This window comes from Echinops telfairi, unplaced genomic scaffold (assembly GCF_000313985.2).
Source record: "Echinops telfairi isolate 266 unplaced genomic scaffold, ASM31398v2 ScPeMD7_1;HRSCAF=3_0, whole genome shotgun sequence".
Lineage (NCBI taxonomy): Eukaryota > Metazoa > Chordata > Mammalia > Afrosoricida > Tenrecidae > Echinops > Echinops telfairi.
Genome location: NW_022103896.1, coordinates 27,353,982 through 27,373,940, shown reverse-complemented (window position 1 = coordinate 27,373,940; position 19,959 = coordinate 27,353,982). Strand labels below are relative to the sequence as shown.

At 36.8% G+C, this 19,959-nt stretch overlaps 1 protein-coding gene and 1 non-coding gene across 3 annotated transcripts in view; both read right to left on the bottom strand.

Annotated features, from left to right (window-relative positions):
* Positions 1–264: 264 nt before the first annotated feature.
* CSMD3 (CUB and Sushi multiple domains 3) overlaps positions 265–19,959 on the bottom strand; it is a 1,328,144-nt gene continuing 1,308,449 nt past the window's right edge. For both annotated transcript variants that reach the window (XM_045286022.1, XM_030887469.2), the window contains 5 exons: positions 16,046–16,204; positions 12,489–12,601; positions 8,792–8,879; positions 5,737–5,872; positions 265–2,183 (listed from right to left, as the gene is read on the bottom strand). In XM_045286022.1, the coding sequence (XP_045141957.1) occupies positions 2,024–2,183; positions 5,737–5,872; positions 8,792–8,879; positions 12,489–12,601; positions 16,046–16,204 (656 nt within the window). In that variant the 3' untranslated portion in view covers positions 265–2,023. The remainder of the gene's footprint in view (positions 2,184–5,736; positions 5,873–8,791; positions 8,880–12,488; positions 12,602–16,045; positions 16,205–19,959) is intronic.
* On the bottom strand, positions 5,497–5,629 carry LOC115868982. The gene has a single exon (XR_004045915.1). It is a non-coding gene; the product is annotated as a small nucleolar RNA SNORA42/SNORA80 family (small nucleolar RNA).

The window sequence follows — 19,959 nt, the reverse complement described above, 5'->3', positions numbered from 1 at the left end:
GGACTGTTATGCTTACAGGGAATTTGTTTAGCTCTAAAATAGCATCACACACTGGGAACTAAAGAATAAAATGAAGAAGAACACCAATAGTTTATTATCATGCTGCTAAGTACATACAATATACCCTTTGGGAAATTGAAAATACCAAAGTAATATGGCCTGTTCTTACCTTTTATAGCCCATGACAGGTGCAGTTAATTTAGAGAAGAACACACGCTTTACAAAAGCAATTAATCATTTTTATTTGTTTACATTGCACTGAAAATTTACATCATACTTTTACAAAGTTTTTTTCCATAAAAATATACTTCTTTACAAAAGTGTATGCATTAATATAAGAGGAGTAGCCAGTTGCAGAAGAAACATTGTTTAAACAAGATCTTAAATGTATTAACCTTAACATTAATGAATGAATCATTGTTATTGCAGTCATTTGAATAAACAAGAATAAATAACTGACGGTGTAAAATTTAAAACAGCATCCTGTCAGTAGAGTACAATGTTGAGAAAATTGTATGAATTTCCAAAACAATGTATCTCAAAGTGGAAATACAAGAATTTCACTAAATGCAGAGATAGATCCAAGCATCTCCTGGGTGCAATGATTGCTCTTAGAGGCACTCTGTCTCATGGTCAAAAAGTTGAGATTGTTCACAGAGTTATCCATATTTTAAAGGGACAAAACAGAGATTTCACACTGGGTATATAATTTTATTCAACAGAGGAAAACATGCTATCAAAGGAAGACAATGACCTAGTAAATAAAAATTCTGGTCTTACTCCATGGTGCACTTGTAAACAAGCCACCAATGACTTAGAGATACATATCTTAATTTGACAGGGAAATCAGCCTGCTGTACCGGGAAACTGTTCAATAAAAATAAGGGTGTAGTGTTTTTGAAATATGTGACAATTCGATCAATCCAAACTTTAGGAAACAAATTTATGTTGATGATTTAGAAAAATAATTTTAAGTCATTATATTTAGAGTATGAACCCCAAATATATTTCTAACTTACTGTCAGAAGTCTCAATAGAACATCAAATAAATTTTCAGACTTGTCTTGAAGAAAAGGTAGCTATACCATAACGTAAATATTCGACTTGTAAGTACTGTTTTGTCTTTCCAGATAATTGAAAAGCCTGGTAATGAATAGTAAGTTTAGTGTCTCAGATACCTTTAGTAAAAATCATCAATCTTATAGGACATTTTTGCCAGCCAAAGTATTTTCGGGATGAAAACAAACTGAAGCAGAGTTGACACTACGCTGTGATTCAGTGAATAATATTGGTAACCCCGTAATGAGAAAATCGCGAGGGCGGCACAACTTTACCATTTTCCAGCACTGTGACAGTGGTCGAACAGAGGACTATTAGAACACTGACAAACTAAACAACAGAAAAAGTCAAAATCAGTGTGAGCAACCATATCTCTTCAGTGGCATAAATTGGCTTATGAACATTTGAGGGTGTGACTCAATCTTAAATAACAAGGGGAGTAAGGAAATCAATCACCTCAACTAACAAGAAGAGTGGATAGCGTGTTATGGATACAGGCTTGTGGCCAGGATGTAGCTCATGATGGTTAAAGAGAAGTCAGTGATTTATTGACTCTTGTTAAGTATAGCTCTTATTTTCTACCCTATATCTTTTTTTTTAAACCCAGTCCCTCTAATATAGTTTATAAAGCACAGAAATACTGATAGTGGATGCTCCTCCAATATATGCAAATAGTTTATGTTTTAGAATAATCTCCTTTTTTAAAAAAGCAAATAAACGGTGAGTAAGCACTCACAGAGTGCAGCCAGATTTCCGTAAAGCTCTCCATGGTGAACATGAAGAAGAATTATGGTCCAGTTTATGAAAAACAAAAACAGAAAACACTCTTCTCTATTATTTCTCAGGAAAAGGTGACCTAGCAAGTCCTGAAAAGTGTGCTTTAATTGGTTTATCAGTGAACTACATGTGCACTGTGGTGTGTTTCCATTTCCGAACCTCGGGGAAAAGTCCACGTGTGGCTGTGTTATACCATTGTGCAGACCGTGTTCAAGTTGGGGTCGAATCGAACCGCCTTCCCTTCCACGGACTTCGCGTTGGTGTCGTACATGGGATTTTCGAACGCGGCTTGGCCATTGTTGTTTTCATGAACTGAGCATCCTGTGTACTGTGTTTTCGGTGCAGTCCTGTGAAGGAGAATCTTGATTAGCTAGAAGTTCACTTTTCTCTGGAAGTAGCAGAGTAAGGATTAAATAGTAACCACTTGAGGTGTCATAATGAATAACATAACGACACTATTGAGAAATCATAAACTCAGTAAGTCAAGTTTGAACATCACTTTACGATCAGAACTTTTATTTTCATCTGTCTAAATGTCTCTTTGTATGTAGTGCCATCTGTGTAATACGCACAGGTGCTGCGTTAGGTCCTGGGAGTTGATTTTGACCTAGAGTAAACCTACAGGAAGCACCATACATTTGCCCCACAGGGTTTTAAAGGCTGTAAACTTTAAGAGTGCAGGTCACCAGGTCTTTCCCCTGTGAAGGTCCAGGTAGCAGATTAGAGTTTAAGTATTAAGCCATTAAGGCTCTTGGCTACAAATACCGTATATACTCGTATATAAGCCGAGATTTTAAGCACATTTTTAATGCAGTTTTTGTGGTAAAATTAGGTGCCTTGGCTGATATTCCAGTTGGCTTATACTTAAGTATATACGGTATGTATCAGGAACACCACCATACTTTTTCTTCTAATATGTTTTTGTTATTTGCATGGTCATATGTTACTGTTACAATGAAACTTTATATCATTCATATTTACTCATTCATTCAACAAATATTTACTAAGCATACCAATCATGTGCCAAGAAATATTCTAGGCACTGAACATATCATTAAAAATAAAGTTATGATTCACATAGATGTAATATTGTGCTAAGGGAGAGAAGTGAGCAGACGAAAATTATAAACAATAACAATGCTAAGACTATGGGCTGCTGTGATGGGGAGGAACTGGCACTTTAGGAGAGGCAATCGGGAAACAAGAGACTTGGTTTCGCTGTTGTTCAGGCGCTGGCCTCTTAGCAGCCAAGCCTGTGTTTCAAATCAACCAGTCACTCCACAGGATCCAGACGAAGCTGTCCATACCCATAAAGACCTATATAAATCTATAAAGAAATATATATCTAAGGATATATAAGGTCCCTATGGGTCAGAGTTAACTCCATGGAAATAAGTTCATGTCTGGTTTAAATAAGGAAACATAACTCTGAGCATATAAAATTGAACTTCCAAAATGAAGGGCAAGGCAGAATCATTTCTGCACTATTAGGGACTGGAAGATTCTGGGAATTGAAACCATCTAGCGCTGAGGCCTAAATTGGAAAAGTACTTGAATTTTTCTAGAAGATAGGAACACCTTATTTCATTTTAAGTATGGTCTGTATTTAAAAAACAAAAAACACCCAAAGCCAGCAAGTGCCAGCACTCTGAGAGACAGAGTGGGCCTCTCCCCAGGGTTTCTAAGGCAGCCTTGCATCTGCGGTACACGGATCGGGTCACTGGAGTCAGAACTGCCTCTCTCCCCCTGGCAACAGCGACAACACAGATTTCCGAAATAGACAGCTGTCTGAGCTCCTGAGGACAGACAGCACAGTAAATAAATCTGGAATCTCATGGGAGAAGTAACTATGCAGGTACAGGAAAAATCATTTCGCAAGAGTTACCGTTCAGTAGACAACTGTCTTTGACACACGGTGTCCTGCATGGCTGGTGCAGGTTGCGGTTCTTGAAATCCTGCTTCATTTTCTAAGTCCTGTCACCTTTGATTATTTTTTATTCTATTTTCTGTTTCTGATATCTCACTGTATAATTTTTTGACACTGAAGATGGAAGAAAGAGAAAACTTGTCCTGTCCTATATCTTGGATCTAATTCCTCAAAGAGATTGGGGGAAGGGTCTTTTAAAATACATGCATTTTCACCTCTTTGTTTTACCAAATACCACACACATCAAATATTAATTTAATGTAATTCATTAGATGGAACAAAAACATATACAATTATGTGTCTAGAAAATAATGTATCACTATGTCAAAAATATTTCCCTTCATTTTGTTGCTATCAGAGATTGTTTTCTGATTTACAGGACAAAGGGTTCTTTTTGTTTTGTTTTGTTTTGTTTTTTAAGAATAAGCTCTCTTAGTTGCCTTCAGTTTCATAGGATTCACAATTTGATCTCCCTGGGAGCATATATTGCAATGATTCTAATAACTTATATTATTCTATTTCTCAAATTGAACTCACAATAAAATCCAGATCAACTAGATTTTCTTCTAATAATGCAAGAATCACAAAGACATAAAGGAATTTTCCTTTGCTAATAGCAAGCAACGATATTAAGGTAACTAAATACCAAGGTCTAAAAAAAAAAGAAGTTGGCGTAGCTTGGTTCTGATTAAATATAGAAAGGATTTTTCCTTACCCATTAATTAAATCTAACAGTGGTCAGACCTAAGCATCCGCCAATTATTATCCATCTTTGTGATATTATAAATTATTTTAATGATATTTTTGTGATATTCTATTATATTATAAATCTTTGTGAAATAAACCAGTCTTCCTAATCCAAACCCAATGCATTGACTCAGTGGCCCTATAGAAGAGAGCAGAACTTTTCCTCAGAGTTTCTAACCCTAAGTATTTATAAAGCACACAGCCTTAACTTTCTCCGGAGGAGTGGGTGGTAGATTCAAACAGCTGGTCTTATCGTTAGCAGCCCTAAGCTCAACCTACTATGCCACCAGAAAAGTGGCATTTATATTAAGACTCAAGGTGCCAAGGAGTCCCTGCTGACTGACAGCGATCCCCTCTGGGATTCTGAAGCTGTAACTCCTTACAGGAGTATAAAATCCAATCTTTCTCTCATGGAGATGCTCGTGGTTTTGAACTGCCGGCCATGTGAAGCCCATCCCAACACGTCATAAGCACCACACCACCAGGGCTTGCAAACAGAAACATTTCTTGCTAAGAATACATTTAGGCAACAGTTCATTTAATTATCTAGTTTCCTACATATATTTCCTTGGTAAAGATAAAATTTCAATAGTGGAGAACTGTGTAACAAAGCACCTTATCAGAGTGTCCTAGTAGATTGTGGAAGGACCTCACAAATATAGTAATTATTTAATCTTCAAAAGGCAACAGGAAATGGAAAAGAGGATTGGAGGATTTACTCTATGTCTATTTAAAATCAGCAAGTTTTGTAACAAAAACTAACAAGGTAGTGCACAGCTTATTCTTAGTTCTCTAAATAAATCTGGTAGATATGTCACCCCTCCTATTTAAACCTTAACCTAGATGCTTCGTCCCTATCATCTCATTCATAATGTAAAAACAACTTGCACCTTTAGTTCTGTATTACACAAAGTTTGGCTGAAAAAGTGATGAAGGGTTGTTGAATGCTTGTAAACTTGAAAGAACAATTTTTAATTTTGTTTTCCCACTGTGCAAACGGTTCAGTGACTGAAGCCCATGGGGTAAAGCCAGGCACTGGTTTGGGGTTCCAGTTTGCTGTGGCATGGGACACTGTGAGAGGCCCATGGGATCGTACCTGCCATCAATCCAAACCCATGCACGAAAGAACAATTTGTTTGTAGATATAGGTGGAGAAGGGAGGTGGGAAATATTTCAAGCTAATGTGTTAACAGTTGACTCACAGAGGTTTCAAATATAATGCTTACCTTTGTTTATAAAGATAAAATCCAAATCCTGCAAATATAAGTGCAAAAAAAGGCACGAGAATAGCAATGGCCACTGAACTACTATTTGTACCATGAGGTTGATTTGAAGAATTTGAGCCTTCAGACATATTCAATCCTAAAAATAAATAGAGAAGTAAATAAACAAACACGCTACAAAATATGAAACCAACTCTCTCTGTCTTGCATTCAAATCAATCTCTGCTTTCATGAAACCGTTTCTCCCTTTCTCAAGGTACCTGCTTGGACAGGTGTATAGCTAACAAAAATAATTAACAGATTATCTTCAACTTATTTCTACAAAATTTTGCAGAATGACTACTATATATATTTTCCAAGAAAAGAATACTCAATAAAGATAAATAAGTCAAGCCAAGTTCTTGAACTACGGTCTTTACACCCTAACTGGATGACTGACAGGCACAGAGAAGGGGAATGCAAAAAGCATGGGTTACTGGCTGATGCTTTCCAGGAAGAAAAGGAGTCATTCAATTCGGTGGCACCTAAGAACATTTTCTGGGACAGATATGGCAGGTGGATGGCAAGGGCAATGACATCTATGTGGAGAAGGCCAGCGCCTGGTGCATCTGTGTGAAGGAATGCAGTAGCGGCTGGAGGCTAGAAAAATCAACTATGGTTAGACTGTGACATGGCACCCATGTCATTTTAAAGAGCTTAGTCTTTCTTCCCCACCTGTAGTAAGAGGCAACTGAGGGTATTTAGGAAGGGAAGAGAGGAAATTCAGAACGAAGATTCAGGTAGCTTTGTGTTTAAGAAGTACAGACTGGAAAACAGTTGTTAGAAAATAACCCAGTTAATTTGTAGCCCAAAAAACACTTGGGGGTGGGAGGGTTGGGCGGTTAATATTTGAACCAAAGCAGTAGGAACAGCATGAACATATAGATTAGGAGGATATTTTATCAATACAAACATGCCATTGACCTTACTACTTTTAGATATACGCCGATCCTGTTTTCTTCAGAACTTGCTGTTGGTCTACTGATGGGTGAATACAACATGCGTGAGGACGAAAGGGGCGGGAAGCGTAAGATTAAAAGTGTTCTACTGGAGACAGCATAAATGGCTCTGGGTGGCAGGGACAGAAGCGGCAAATGATGGGAGAAAAGCCAGGTTTATCACTGTGTTGGCACAGTGATAGGAAAAGGAGAAATACGCAACAGCTCTTAAAAGAAAACAAAATTTCCTTTTTCGTAGGCTCTATTTTAGATATACAAGGGAGTACCCCCAAAAAACCATGCTCATTTGTTTTGTTTTGTTTTATGTGAGGGGACAGTGCATTTGGAGTTCGTTCCACCAGGGCAGATTGTTAATCTACCTTTCTCTTTAGAGTTTCTGAAAAATTTGCATAACATTACGTGACCAAAAAAGTCTGATTTGTGGCTGAAGGGGAACTGGTTTTGCCACCATGACAACACACCTGGCTCATGAGCCATCTCAGTATACCAGTTTTTGACAAAAAAGCCAGCATGCCTCTCTTTCCCCATGTATCTTACTCTCCTGACATAACTCATGTGACTTCTTTTTGTTTCTGTGAATGCAGAGGGACAGGAAAGGACAGTGATTTGAGGACACAGAAGAGAGATGAAGAAAAAATGAGGGAGTGCTGTCAGCCATCCAAACAGAGGAGTTGAGAAATGTTTCCAAGAATGGAATCACACTTAAATGTATTAAGTGTAATGGAGAGTTCTTTGAAGGTGATCAGGTTGTTTTGTAAACAAAACAAAAAACATAGCTTTAGGGGGGGTGTCAATATTTGGGGGCTACCCCCACGCATAGTGTTTTAGGTGGTATCAGGAATATAACTTGAAAATAATTCTACATTCAACTTCACAACAATGTTCATGAATACTTATCCTACTTTTATGAAAAACATTATTTTAGGCAGTGAATTAATCTTAAATGTAATAAAGACTACTCTGTGGATGGTAGGGCTTAATATATTTTATAATTTATGTAGTGATTTCAGCCTTTTGCTTCTCAAGATCAGCCTCTCCTTCGCCTACTTCTTAGCATCATTGTGGCTTTGGCAGCAGTGCTTTTTTGTTTGTGATTGGTGATTAAAAATTGGAGTGGCCAACATTTGCAGTTCAACCTTGTAATTCAAATAAATATATAATATTTTATTGCGCTTGTAAAATGAATAAAATGTCATTTTATTATCCGTTATATTTATTCATCTAAATATAGTTATATAGATAACATTTGATAGTTACATTTAACTAAGTCCCAACATAGTTTTTTAATTTTATTTTTAATAGTGCCTTACATCTAGACTGTTTGTTACCAGTGACCAGATATAGTTTTGAAAAGTTCAAGCAATGGAATTTTCAACAAAACCTGTTTAAATAATAGAATTTAAACCTGATTCCATCCTTTACATACCAACATTACAATATAAAAATGGGAGAAAGTGTGACTTATGAAGGCTATACAACAAAAGCTAAATTAATAAATTTATTCCAAAAAGACCATCAAAATATGTAAACATTTTAGATAATTTTGGGGGCAAATGATAAATTCCGTGCCTCTTAATAGGCAACATTTACATAATGAAGCATATGAATTCCTGAAAAAGGGGTCTCATTGCTGAAAGCATTTTCCTTCACGATACCCGACGGGTTCGCAAAGGACATGGCGTACTTGGAACTGAGAGAAGCGTATCAACATTCAAACTGAAGAGAAGCATCGCAGTTCTCATGAGGTAAGATCAAATAATTTATAGTTTAATATTCTCTTTTTTATCTATCTCAGTTTTTCAACTCTTTACTTGCTTAAGGGCAAGTCCGTTTGGCAGGATTATTAGAACTATTGTGAACAACTAAATAGTGCACAGAGTTGATACACAGACAATGGATGTACTAAAGCATGTGATTATTTTAGCAGTCTATCCATGTATGGTCTTGACAATGCAGAATACAGAATGTAGTAAGGGTATTCAATGTAGAAAACACACTAGATTTCCTTGCGATGGCTGGGCTAAGAGGGGACCACATGAAAATGAAAATGAATACATTACCTAGTCTCTGAAGTCCAAATTGCCCATAATCTTTGCCCTGAATAAATCCTTGAAATACATAAGTAGCGCCATCAGGTTCGGCAGAAACCTAAAAGTATTTAAAAGTCTCATTAATCTGCAAAGTGGGCATATCAAGATTTTCCATCTTTAATAAATATTCTATTTTATTTAGTTATAACTATTATGCAGATTTTTTCCCTCTTTACTAAAACCAAACCGACTGCTACTAGTCAATTTCTCCTCATCATAACCTTACAGCATAAAATAGAATTATTCCATAGGGCTTTCAAGGCTATAAATCTTTTATTTTTGAAAGCTTATTTATTTTTACATAAATATTTTCATTGGGACTTAATCCAAATATCATACATTTCTATTTATAATATTAATTATATCAAGTTATACAATCATTACTAAAATCAATTTTAGAGCATTTTCTCCTTTCTTGTACTCCTTGGGATTAGCTCCCCATTCCCCAAGAACCTCCTTGGCCATATTCCCAATGAACGATTATCCTGCATTTCATATCCTGAAAACATACAGAGGCAAAAAAAAAAAAATAGAGTTAAAAAAAAAAAAAGCTAAAAACAGTGAAAAAATAAAATAAAGAAAAACCCCAGTTGAAAAGAAAATATTAAAACTAGGACAACTTTAAAATGGGTCACAAGAGAGATCAAATAATAAGGTGTTAGATTTTAACCTAACAACATCTGCCCTAATCCACTTTCAACACACTCTGTGAGAACAAGGTGACTCACGTCCCTGGTCCATGTTCACAGGGGGTTCCTCTGAGGCTGACTCCATTTGTATTTTCCCCTGCACTTTTACAAAGTTTGTTTAGTCAACTGATAGAATTTGTGAAGGGGTCAAAAGGAGAATCAAATCAGATGTTATATTTTGACCTGGCTGTATCTGTCACCACCTCTACAGTACTGTCTGTCTGCTACAAAGGTTATGCACATCCTTCGCCTATCACTGGAGGCCTCAGCTCTGTGTGGATTCTGCAAATGGATGTGGGGCTTCCACGCTCATCCACAGCCTTCTGCAAACCAGGCATTCACAATGGAAAGAAACAAACACAGCTCTTTTCTGTGGAGCAACTGGTGAGTTTCAAACGCCTTTTGTTTACCAATTGAGAGCTTTAACCTTGGCACCTTTCCTCTTTTCATCGATATTCCCCGCAAATATGAAACATAGAATATCATGCAAAACATGCCATCTTTTAAAGCATAATTCTAATTTAAAATAACCATAAAGAATAAAAGGAAGTTGGTTGTTTATATAAAGATATAAGTGCATAGATTCCTTATATGCTAAGAAAACCATTGTCAAAAAAACCAAAACAACACAAAAACAGTGATACAGTAAAATAGACTAAAATTTAGCTCGATTCATACTCTACTTTGTAGACTTAGGCACCCTGGTGGCATGGTGCAGTATACATAGACCTACTGGCCACAAGGTCAGCTCCAAGGGAGAAAACAGGCGGTCTACTCTCAAAACGATTTAAACTCTCAGAAACCCCAAGTGGCAGCTCTACTCTGTCTTGTAGGGTTGCTATGAGTCAGAATCAACTCGATGACTTTGGGTTGATTGGGTTAGTTGTAGATTAAATTCTTGACCAGCAAATGCACACTCCTTGTGCCTTGCTGACCTCCACTTTCAGGGAGTATGCTTTCCATCTCAGTGTTGGCCCTGGCCTCCTGACACTTATAAGCCAACAGAAAGTGAGTAGAACTTACAGTCAGTCCCTTCCAAGCCTAGCTTTTTAATAGACTTATTTCTAGTTCTCTATCTGACCATGTTTGACCTTTAACAAGAGACGAAAATGCCCTATGGGGCTGCTTCTCTCTAGCAAGGGTTACAGCATAGAATACGTGAAGCAGACCTGAACTTGATATCACAGCTTCTAAAAAGCTGGACCCACAGTTGGACCTAGACAGAGTAAAAGGAAATAAATGCTTACTGTCATTTGTCCCACATATTTTGTGACTGTGCCCAATGCTACAAGTATTGCCTAAGAAATGCAATGTATTTTGACATATAATTTTATACTTTAAAAGTTCTTCATATGCATAATATCATGTGATTTCATATGGATAAAATAAGAATTGGTGCATTTTGTTGATCCTGTTGACTAACTGGTAATGTGAATTTACCCTGAATTGTGTTTCAATTTGTGGCAATTAACTTTTTAAGCAAATGACAGAATAGCAAACTTGAGATGGAAATTATTTTCTTTACAAAGAAGCTTACTGAAACCGATGACCTACTATCTACTTTCCTTGTTAAAAAAAAAAAATCCTTGTCTTTGTGAGATAGTTAAAGATTATTGTGCTAATCTGGCCAATAAACTCATGTGGAGTTAATTTAAGGGTAGAGAGATAAATGGCTCCATGAGCCTCGCGTTTCTAGTTCTCGGGTCTCTTGCTTTGTGATGGTTGGACCAGGGTGCAGCTGCCTTAGCCAGTTCTCTGCTTCAGCTGGCAAGGCTCACTTCCTGCAGGATATTCCCAAGAAGAAGCCACATGGTCCTACCCCGATGCAGCCCTGGGTGCTGGAGCAGCCGTGTGGAGACCCCTTCCAGCGCTGAGATGCTTACACGTTCACTGATTTGGCTTTCCTCCTGCAGTCGGCATCATTGTGTGCGTTTTGTGAGATGAAGGAGGGCTTTCTCGATTGGTGTCGGGCATAGGAGCTAATGTTGGAGTTGAGGGCTTAGGGAGCACTAGGTTGGGATGTTTTCTTGATGTGCACTTAACCTTTATATAAAACCCTCTCTTACACATATGAGTTTCTGTGGATTTGCTTATCTAATGTACCTAGACTAACACAGTTTGGAAAGGACATTGTCAGAACCCATACCAGTTTTTCAACAAAGAAGACTACTGGGCACATATTGCTTTACTGTCGAGTTAGAACTCCGTTCACTTTGATGGCTGAATGGGGCAGGCAATTCCATAGTGATGCTCTAACTGTGTCTCCAAGGAAACAACTCTCCTACATCCCTCTTCACTGAAACCTTCATGAAATACACTCGCCCTGCGATTCACCTGAATAGGGAGATTACATTTTTCTGATGCATTTTGTTAATGTATTTTACATACCTTAAGTAGCAGTAACAGAAAAAGACGTGACTAAAGACTTTGAATTATAATTTCCTAAAATGTATTTATGATAGTATAAATACAGAAATTATCTGAGAATACCAATGAGTATATATAAACAAAGTTAGAAATGTGTAAATGGAGATAGATTGGTAGATAGTCACAGAGGCATCATTAAAAAAATCAAATCTCATCAAATTATAATGATACTAGGTTCGATACTGAAATATTTATGCAATATGTTTATACTCAAGAAAAAAAATTGCAAATATTGTTTTCCAAAATGATTTACCTTTGTATAGTAATTGTATTCTATTTTTAAAATCCATAAAAACTCATACTTAAGTAAATTTAAAAGATTTTATTTTCCTGGACAAGAAAAAAACACAAGAAACCCACACTCACTGCCGTTGAGTGAATTCTGCCTCATATGACGTTAGAAGCTAGAGCAGAACTGCCCCTGTCAGTTTCTGAGGCGCTAAATCTTTATGGGCGCAGAAAGCCTCGTTTTTTTTTTTCTATTTTCTGGACCAACTGGCAGCAGATTTTTCATGAAAACAAGCAGTCTGTTTTTAAAGAAATATACTTACAAAGCCATCCATGGCCCAATTCTCCTCCTTCATTTTCTTCACAGAAGCATGAGCTGGTACTTTAATAAGATAGATGTGTAGCATTAGGCGAGCTTCCTGGCTTTTGTACACCCCTGGAAAATGTAAGAACCTTTGTGTTGATTTGGGATTGTAAATATTTGTGGTTCTAGAACAGCTTTAATATATTACGGAAGTTAACTGACAGGATAAAAATTAAAACAAGATTCAAATCCAGGACTATGTCATACATGATTGCTAGTAACACTGTAATCTTTTTCATTTACAACAGTTTTATTGGCATATACTTCACATCTCACACAATTCAACATATTAACCATGTGGAGAAGTATTGTACACTCATTACCACCATCAACTTCATCTCATCCTCAGTCTTGTGAACTCCATATTAAACCCCATCACCCCCTGCTGTGCCCCTAGGTGATTATTAATCCAGTTACTATCTTTATAGATTTACCTATACTGGATTTCATATACAGAAAATGATATCAAACACAAACAAGAAGCAAACACACACACACACACACACACACACAAGGTCTAGACAAAGAAAAATATTAGTTGAAAAGAAAGCAGAAAATATTAAAAATCAAATCTATGTGTGGAATTTGCAATTTGATTTGAAGCTTCCATTGTCATCCATATCCTTTAGCAAACCGGATGCTCACCATTCCTTCATTCAAACTTGGAACTCATTGTTTAAAATCCATGGATCAGACAAGCTGATTAGCTTCTTCCATGTTGACTGAGCTGACACCTCACTTTGATGGCTGCGATGTCTTCAGACAAGGCTCTCAGAACCCCGATTCTATTCTTTCTGAGAGCCATGCACCATGTGGTTTCTTCACCACACTTTGCACCCATATCTTCAGTTATCTCTTCATGATCGTTCTTAGACTGGAGCTAGACTTCGCCATTCATATATTCATTCTCCCATTCATTCATATAACTATGGTTGGTTCGCTTTATAGACATCATCATCATTTTAGTTAGTGCACATTATCAATCATTCCCCTGGGGAATAAGGTCATTCTATTGATAGTGTCATGATGAAGCCATTGGCATAGAAGTTATAGAAGTAAAAATATCATTAAGAAAAGGAAATTGTACATCGTTTCTTGATGTACAAATGCGCTTTACACAATTGATGTGTGTATGGATTGGGATAACAGTTGTATGAGCCCCTAATAAAATGTTAAAAAATAAAAAAAAATAAAACTAGAAAAAAAAGAAAAAGAAAAGGAAATTGTACAAGTATAGGCCAGCATATGCCTACCTTAATTCTCAATTGTAGGGGCTAATTATCTATACTGTTATAATTGTTATTGCTGGCCTTAATAAAGTTATTCCAAGATAATTGAAACAAAATTATTTCTTTTCTCAGACTCTAAAGTCTTAAAGAGCATGCATCAAATATTAATTTTAAAATATTTACTATAATGATTAATACAATACGCCAAAAAAAGGGAATATTCTGCGTTCCATTGAAGGCACACATATATGTAACAAAATACATATCATTCCTAACCTTAATGACTTGCAATGACATTAAGACATGTATATCAGAAATACGACCAGCTAAAACACGTAAAAGAAGGCGATGGCTGGGAAATCAGAAGAGAGAAGGTTCATGACACACTGGGCTGGCAAAACAAATGTTTCTTAGAAAAAAGACCATTTAAGCAGGGTCTTGGTAATAAAATCGCACTAGAAGAGCAGAAAAGGAAAGTATAGGTAAGTGTATAAGGCATAGAAACAAAAATTTATACAATGATACTTTAAATTTGTTTCTTAAACAATAATGATCTAAGAATAGGAATAAGAATAAATGTGTTTAGGAGAATAGTAGAAAATAATGCTCAAAGTAAAAATAGGTATTAAGTTATTGTTGAAATTTAAGATTCCATTCATCATTAACTTAATTATTCATCTCTGTTATAAAGCATGAAATAGAAAGACAAGAAAATATAGATTTTGACCTAAAGCAAATTACTATTAATGGGGGAAATATATAAAGTAACATTTTTCTGGAATATTTAATAAATACTATGTATATTATGGTAAATGAAAGCAAGTGAAATAATCTACTTAATCATATTTATTTCTATATTTATAGGGATATGTTTTCTAAGTTAGGATAAGCATGAACTTATTTGTGGCTTACTCTTTTACAGAAAATGAAGAATCTCTTTATATTAAGTGAGTAAGTTATCAAAAGTTAATTGAGTTTTCCTCATTCATGTAAAACTTCTTTGAACTTATATCATGCAGGTGGATATTTAGAAATAATGTGTCTTACATTCTAATATTTTTATTTTGGGAATAATGTAGACTCAGTCATTAATAACATTTCTTCTAAAATAAAAAGAAATTATTAACATTTCTTCTAAAATGCCATATATACCATCAATTATTTACTAGTAACCATATATATTTTCATGTTTGAAATGTAAAATTTCCTCATATGTCATTTTCAAACGTGATGGGGATCTTTCAACGCTATTATTTGGATAGTTCATTACGATCTATTTTGTTGCAGGTGTCCATCTGCCCTCTGTACTTCTTAGAAGGCAAAGAGATTCCCTCTTTGAGTTTATATCATCAGAATGTCGACAGACAATAGATTTAGTCCTAAGTGAACAATGCAGCTTCCAGTAGTGAAAAGGAGGAAATCAAGAAGGCGGAAAGCCAGGTGAAGGCTGCTTTCGGCTCAGCACAGCGCACAGCCAGAGAGAAGGCATCTGGACAAGAAAATCCGCATGAAGACGAGGAGAGCAGACGTCAGCCATGGCGCCGCGGGTTCCAGGGAGAAGAGACGGGCATTTGAGGGAAAGGCTAAGTAACATGGATGGTTCTGGGTCTCATGTCCAATTATGCTAGCTTAGCTCCATCTTTTTTGTCTTATATCGGGTATGAATCTAAGCATTTCTGAAGAAATTACTGTGTTAGGAGATCATTCTTCTAAAGGGAGTGCTGCCCTTTAGTCTCATGGGCACAGGGAAAGTTTCAGTTGTACGAGTTAAAGGTTTTGTTCGAATTTATGTTTCCCCTTCTAGCTGTACAAAAGTACTCTGGGTGAAGGGAGACGTCGGACAGGGCAAGATATGACAAAATACCAATTTATAAACTATCAAGGGCTCATGAGGGAGGGAAAACCGGGGAGAGAGGGAGGGGGAAAATGAGGACCTAATGTCGGGAGTTTGGGTGGAGAGAAAATGTTTTGAGAATGATGTACAGATGTGCTTTACACAATTGATGTGTGTATGGATTGCGATAACAGTTGTATGAACCCCTAATAAAATGTTTAAAAAAAAAAAAGTACTCTCCAGGTAACCAGAGGTTTATAACCAGGTTTTTATTTGTGTAGTTATATCCAGCTGTTAATCCAACAACTGAAGAGCATCATTTCTGACTGCATTAGGTATTCACACTCAATACAAATATAGCACTTATCAGATTGTCTAAAGATCATCTAGAAAAATGAGTCAAAGATGTTGACAATGAAGGAAAAGGCCTCATGTTATTTTCAGATGTCATACCTGAAAGAAGCAGTTCCATGTTGCTATTACTAAGTGTGGCATTAACACTCCCAGTAGAAGCATTGAAACTAGTAACGGTCAAAGTCATGGGTTGCTTCCTCCCTTTGAAATTGTAAGAACCTTTCCATATGTAATTTTGAGCAAAGACATCATCAGGAACTGTGAACAGATTAAATAAACATACACATTAATTTCACAGTGCCCTATAAATATAAGCATTAATTAGGAGATTAATAAAAATCACTAGATAGTATAGCGCCATTATACTAAAGACACAGTATTGATGAAAACACATAATGAAATGAACCGTTCATTGAAAAGTGTTTCAAATCATTAGGATAAATCAAAATTGTAATAACAGATTTATTTATGATGATATCCATGAGAGAAAAATTGATAAGACCAATTAGAGGCTCTCCTTGTCATCGAATTGATTCTGACTCATAAAGACCTCATAGGACAGAGTAGAAATACCCTTGTAAATTTCAGAGACACAACTTTCTCCTGCAAAACTGTGGGTGGCCTTGAACTGCCAAACTTGCAGTTAGCAGCCCAACATGTAACACATTACGACCAGACGAAAGTGGATTTGGTTTTTAATTAAAAGCATCAGGCTTAGGTTTAGAACCCAGCTAATTACCAAGTTCATTCTTATTTAATCTCCTATAACAATATCCTTATTTAACAAGGAAAATAAAATTATTTTATTGAACCAAGTCCATCACTATGCAAGTCCCTTAGAGGTCTATTTTTTCTTTTATCAGTGGGAATAGGGCCATAGGGAGGAAAACACATAGAATTAAAAATAATAATCATTGAAGAACAGCCCTCAAGGACTGTCAAGGAATTCTTTGGCCACCACTCACAATATTGAATTTAATGACGGCAATAATAGATGATCCTGGGTGAACGTAGGACCATGGCGCTTTTACAGCTTTGAGGTTTAGGGTTACAGACTCTTTATCTATAAAAGAATCACTGTGTCTGTAATTACTTAATTCTCATGGAAAAAAGAGAGGGCTTGTGGTAAAATCAGATAATAAAAATTTTATGAACATTTATTTTAAAAGGAGACCTCTATTTTAGATATGATCATGTAATACTTATAAGAGTAGAAATTTGTTCTCTTGTTTATAATTATATAAATCAGTTATGTCTAAATTTACTCAGATACTAATAACTAGGATTCTAGCATTCATAAGCATGAATCTCAGGCTATACAGTAAGACATATTAATTCCGAAATCAGCTTTGCACTCACGGTCATTGATTGTCAATTTGACCCACAGTGACTCTCTAAGGCAGAGTAGTTTCCAAGTCGTTTCCCTGTAAGTTTCCAAGACTGTAACGCTTTATAGGATTAGACAGCCAATTCTTTCTCCTATGGACTGGCTGGTTAACTTGAACTGCTAAGTTTGTGGTTAACGGCTTGATGGAGAACCACTACGGCACCAGGGCTCCTGAGCTAGCCAAAAAATTAAAGAAGCAGAAACTTGCTGTCATGGAGTTGACTCTAACTTACAGGACAGGATGAAATGGCCTCTAACTCTTCGCGAGAGTACCAAGAACCCTGCCTATTGGGTGAGTGACTAGAGTAGATGCAGGAAAGAGCCATTTAAGAAAAAAGTAAAAACAAAAATACAAGATATTGAAAATGTATTAAACTAATCTTCCCTTTCTCCATAATATTTATTCTCACTAAGATTACAGAGACTAGGGTTTCAATTTGTGCATTCCCCGAATTCTATTCAGCAAAGCAATAAAGCAACACTATTGTCAAAGATCAACATAGAACACCCTCAAGATTGGAAACTCTACTGAATGTCTCAATTAGAATTATTTGGATTTCTATTTTAATTCATAAGTGCAATAACAGAAGGTTTAAAACTACAGGCACTAGAGTTAAGCTGCTTGAATTTCAGGCCCATCACTGAAGACTATGATTTTCCAGGAATTACTAAACTAAATTTGAAATTCTCATAATTAGTATAAGAATAGCCAAGTGTTGTTAGGAAGAGAAAAAAAAAGAGATAATGGATGTGAAAACTTAGCTAGCTCTTTAGCCTCAGCCATCATAATCATTATTATTCAGATAAAGTAGTGAAATTTGGATCATATAAATTTTTGATTACTTGCTAATAAAATACATGTTTTGTAAATGTATAGTTAGCATAATAAAAACCCACAGTGCAGACTATGTGACTTCTATCAAATCTGTGACCTATTGGCCCCTTTCTCCAAACATTAAACTTAAAGCAGTTATGCTCTGAAGATGTGGGTAGAACTTTGTCTAAAAATTCTATAGTGTTTGTACCTTTGATGTAATGAGCATGTTAAAATGTTTGGGGAAAAGAAAAGCAGACATAGAACAAGCTTGCAGAAGGGACTGACAAGTTAAATTGGCTGGTTTTCAAATGATACAGGGATTGGGAGGAGAAAGATGCTCCCACAGAAAGACGCACACTCCGTGAGTAAATGCTGATGATTTCTTTGTTCTTTTCCCTGGCCCATGCTCTGAGGAAGGGCTCTGGCATTGTAGGGTCGCTGGGCTGCTAACCACAAGGTCAGCAGTTTGAACCCAGCAGTCAACCTGTGGGAGAAAAATGAGTCTTCCTGCTCCCATCAAAATCTGCCCACTCGGAAACCCCAGTGACAATTCTACTCTGTCCACGGGGGAGGGGGAGTCCCAGTGGCCTTGACAACAGAGATTGAGAGTATGCTGAGATCTTTAATGAAATGCCATCCCAGCTAGAGATCTGTGTTTACATTGATTTAAATAACAATAGAAATAAGTGACAGACCTTTGTAAATTCTAAAGTGGCATTCAGTTGTAACTGATGTGAATGACAATGAACAGGAGAAGGATGATGGCCATAATCTTGTCATTTAAGATCATTTTGAATTTAAACTTGCTTCACAGGCTCAGAAACAACATATCAACACTTTTCTTAATTTCAAAGCATTCAGAAAAACTTTAAATCTATCCATTTGTTAAAAAAAACTTTTAATCACATCATCATGAAAGATTAGGTCTAACGAATAACTTTTCTTGGATACTGTGATTTATGTACTTATTGCCTAGTATGCAACCCATGGTTTAAAATAATTCATACAGCATGAAAGAAGTTTAGTCTATAAAGGAGACAGCTATTCTTACAGATGTGCATCGGGTCAAGCTTAGGAAGCGCGGTTTCACCTTCCAGCCTTTCTGGTTGTGCTGCCTACTGTTTCCCATTTTCCTGCCTGACAGATCTTTTCAGAGGCCATGCTTCAGGTTTCTCCAGGACCAGCCGTTCTCAACCTGTGGGTCATGACCCCTTTGGGGGTGGAACAACCTGTTCACAGGGGCCGCCCGATTCATAACAGTAGCAGAATGACAGTGATGAAGTAGCAACGAGAATAATGTGATGGTTGGGGGGTCGTCACAACATGAGGAAATGTATGAAGGGTCGTGGTACTAGGAAGGCTGAGAACCACTGTCCAGGACAGTCTAGGTTCGTACTTGAGGTGCTGCTGCTAGGTGCTGGAGAATCAGTCCCGCCCTAGATCAACCCTACACACAACAGAAGGAAATCCTGCTGGGCCTTGCCCCTTCCTCCCTACTGTTCCCATGCTGGAGCCCATGGTGGCAGCTATTGTGTTGATCAGCCTCATTGAGGGCATTCCACTTTCTCACTGCTCCTCCAAGTTACCAAGCAGGATGTCTTTCTCCAGGGACTTGTCTCTCCTGACAATCGACCACCTGCATCTAAAGTAGGTAAGACAATGTCTGGCCATCCTTGACTCTAAATCATTATTGATATGTTAGAGTAATCTTTTTAGTGTCCATGTTTCTAGAGTTGCATCAGGTAAATGGAGAAAAGGACATTCTCAAGGATTGTGTCTGGCTTGGATCCACAATCAATGGTCATAGAC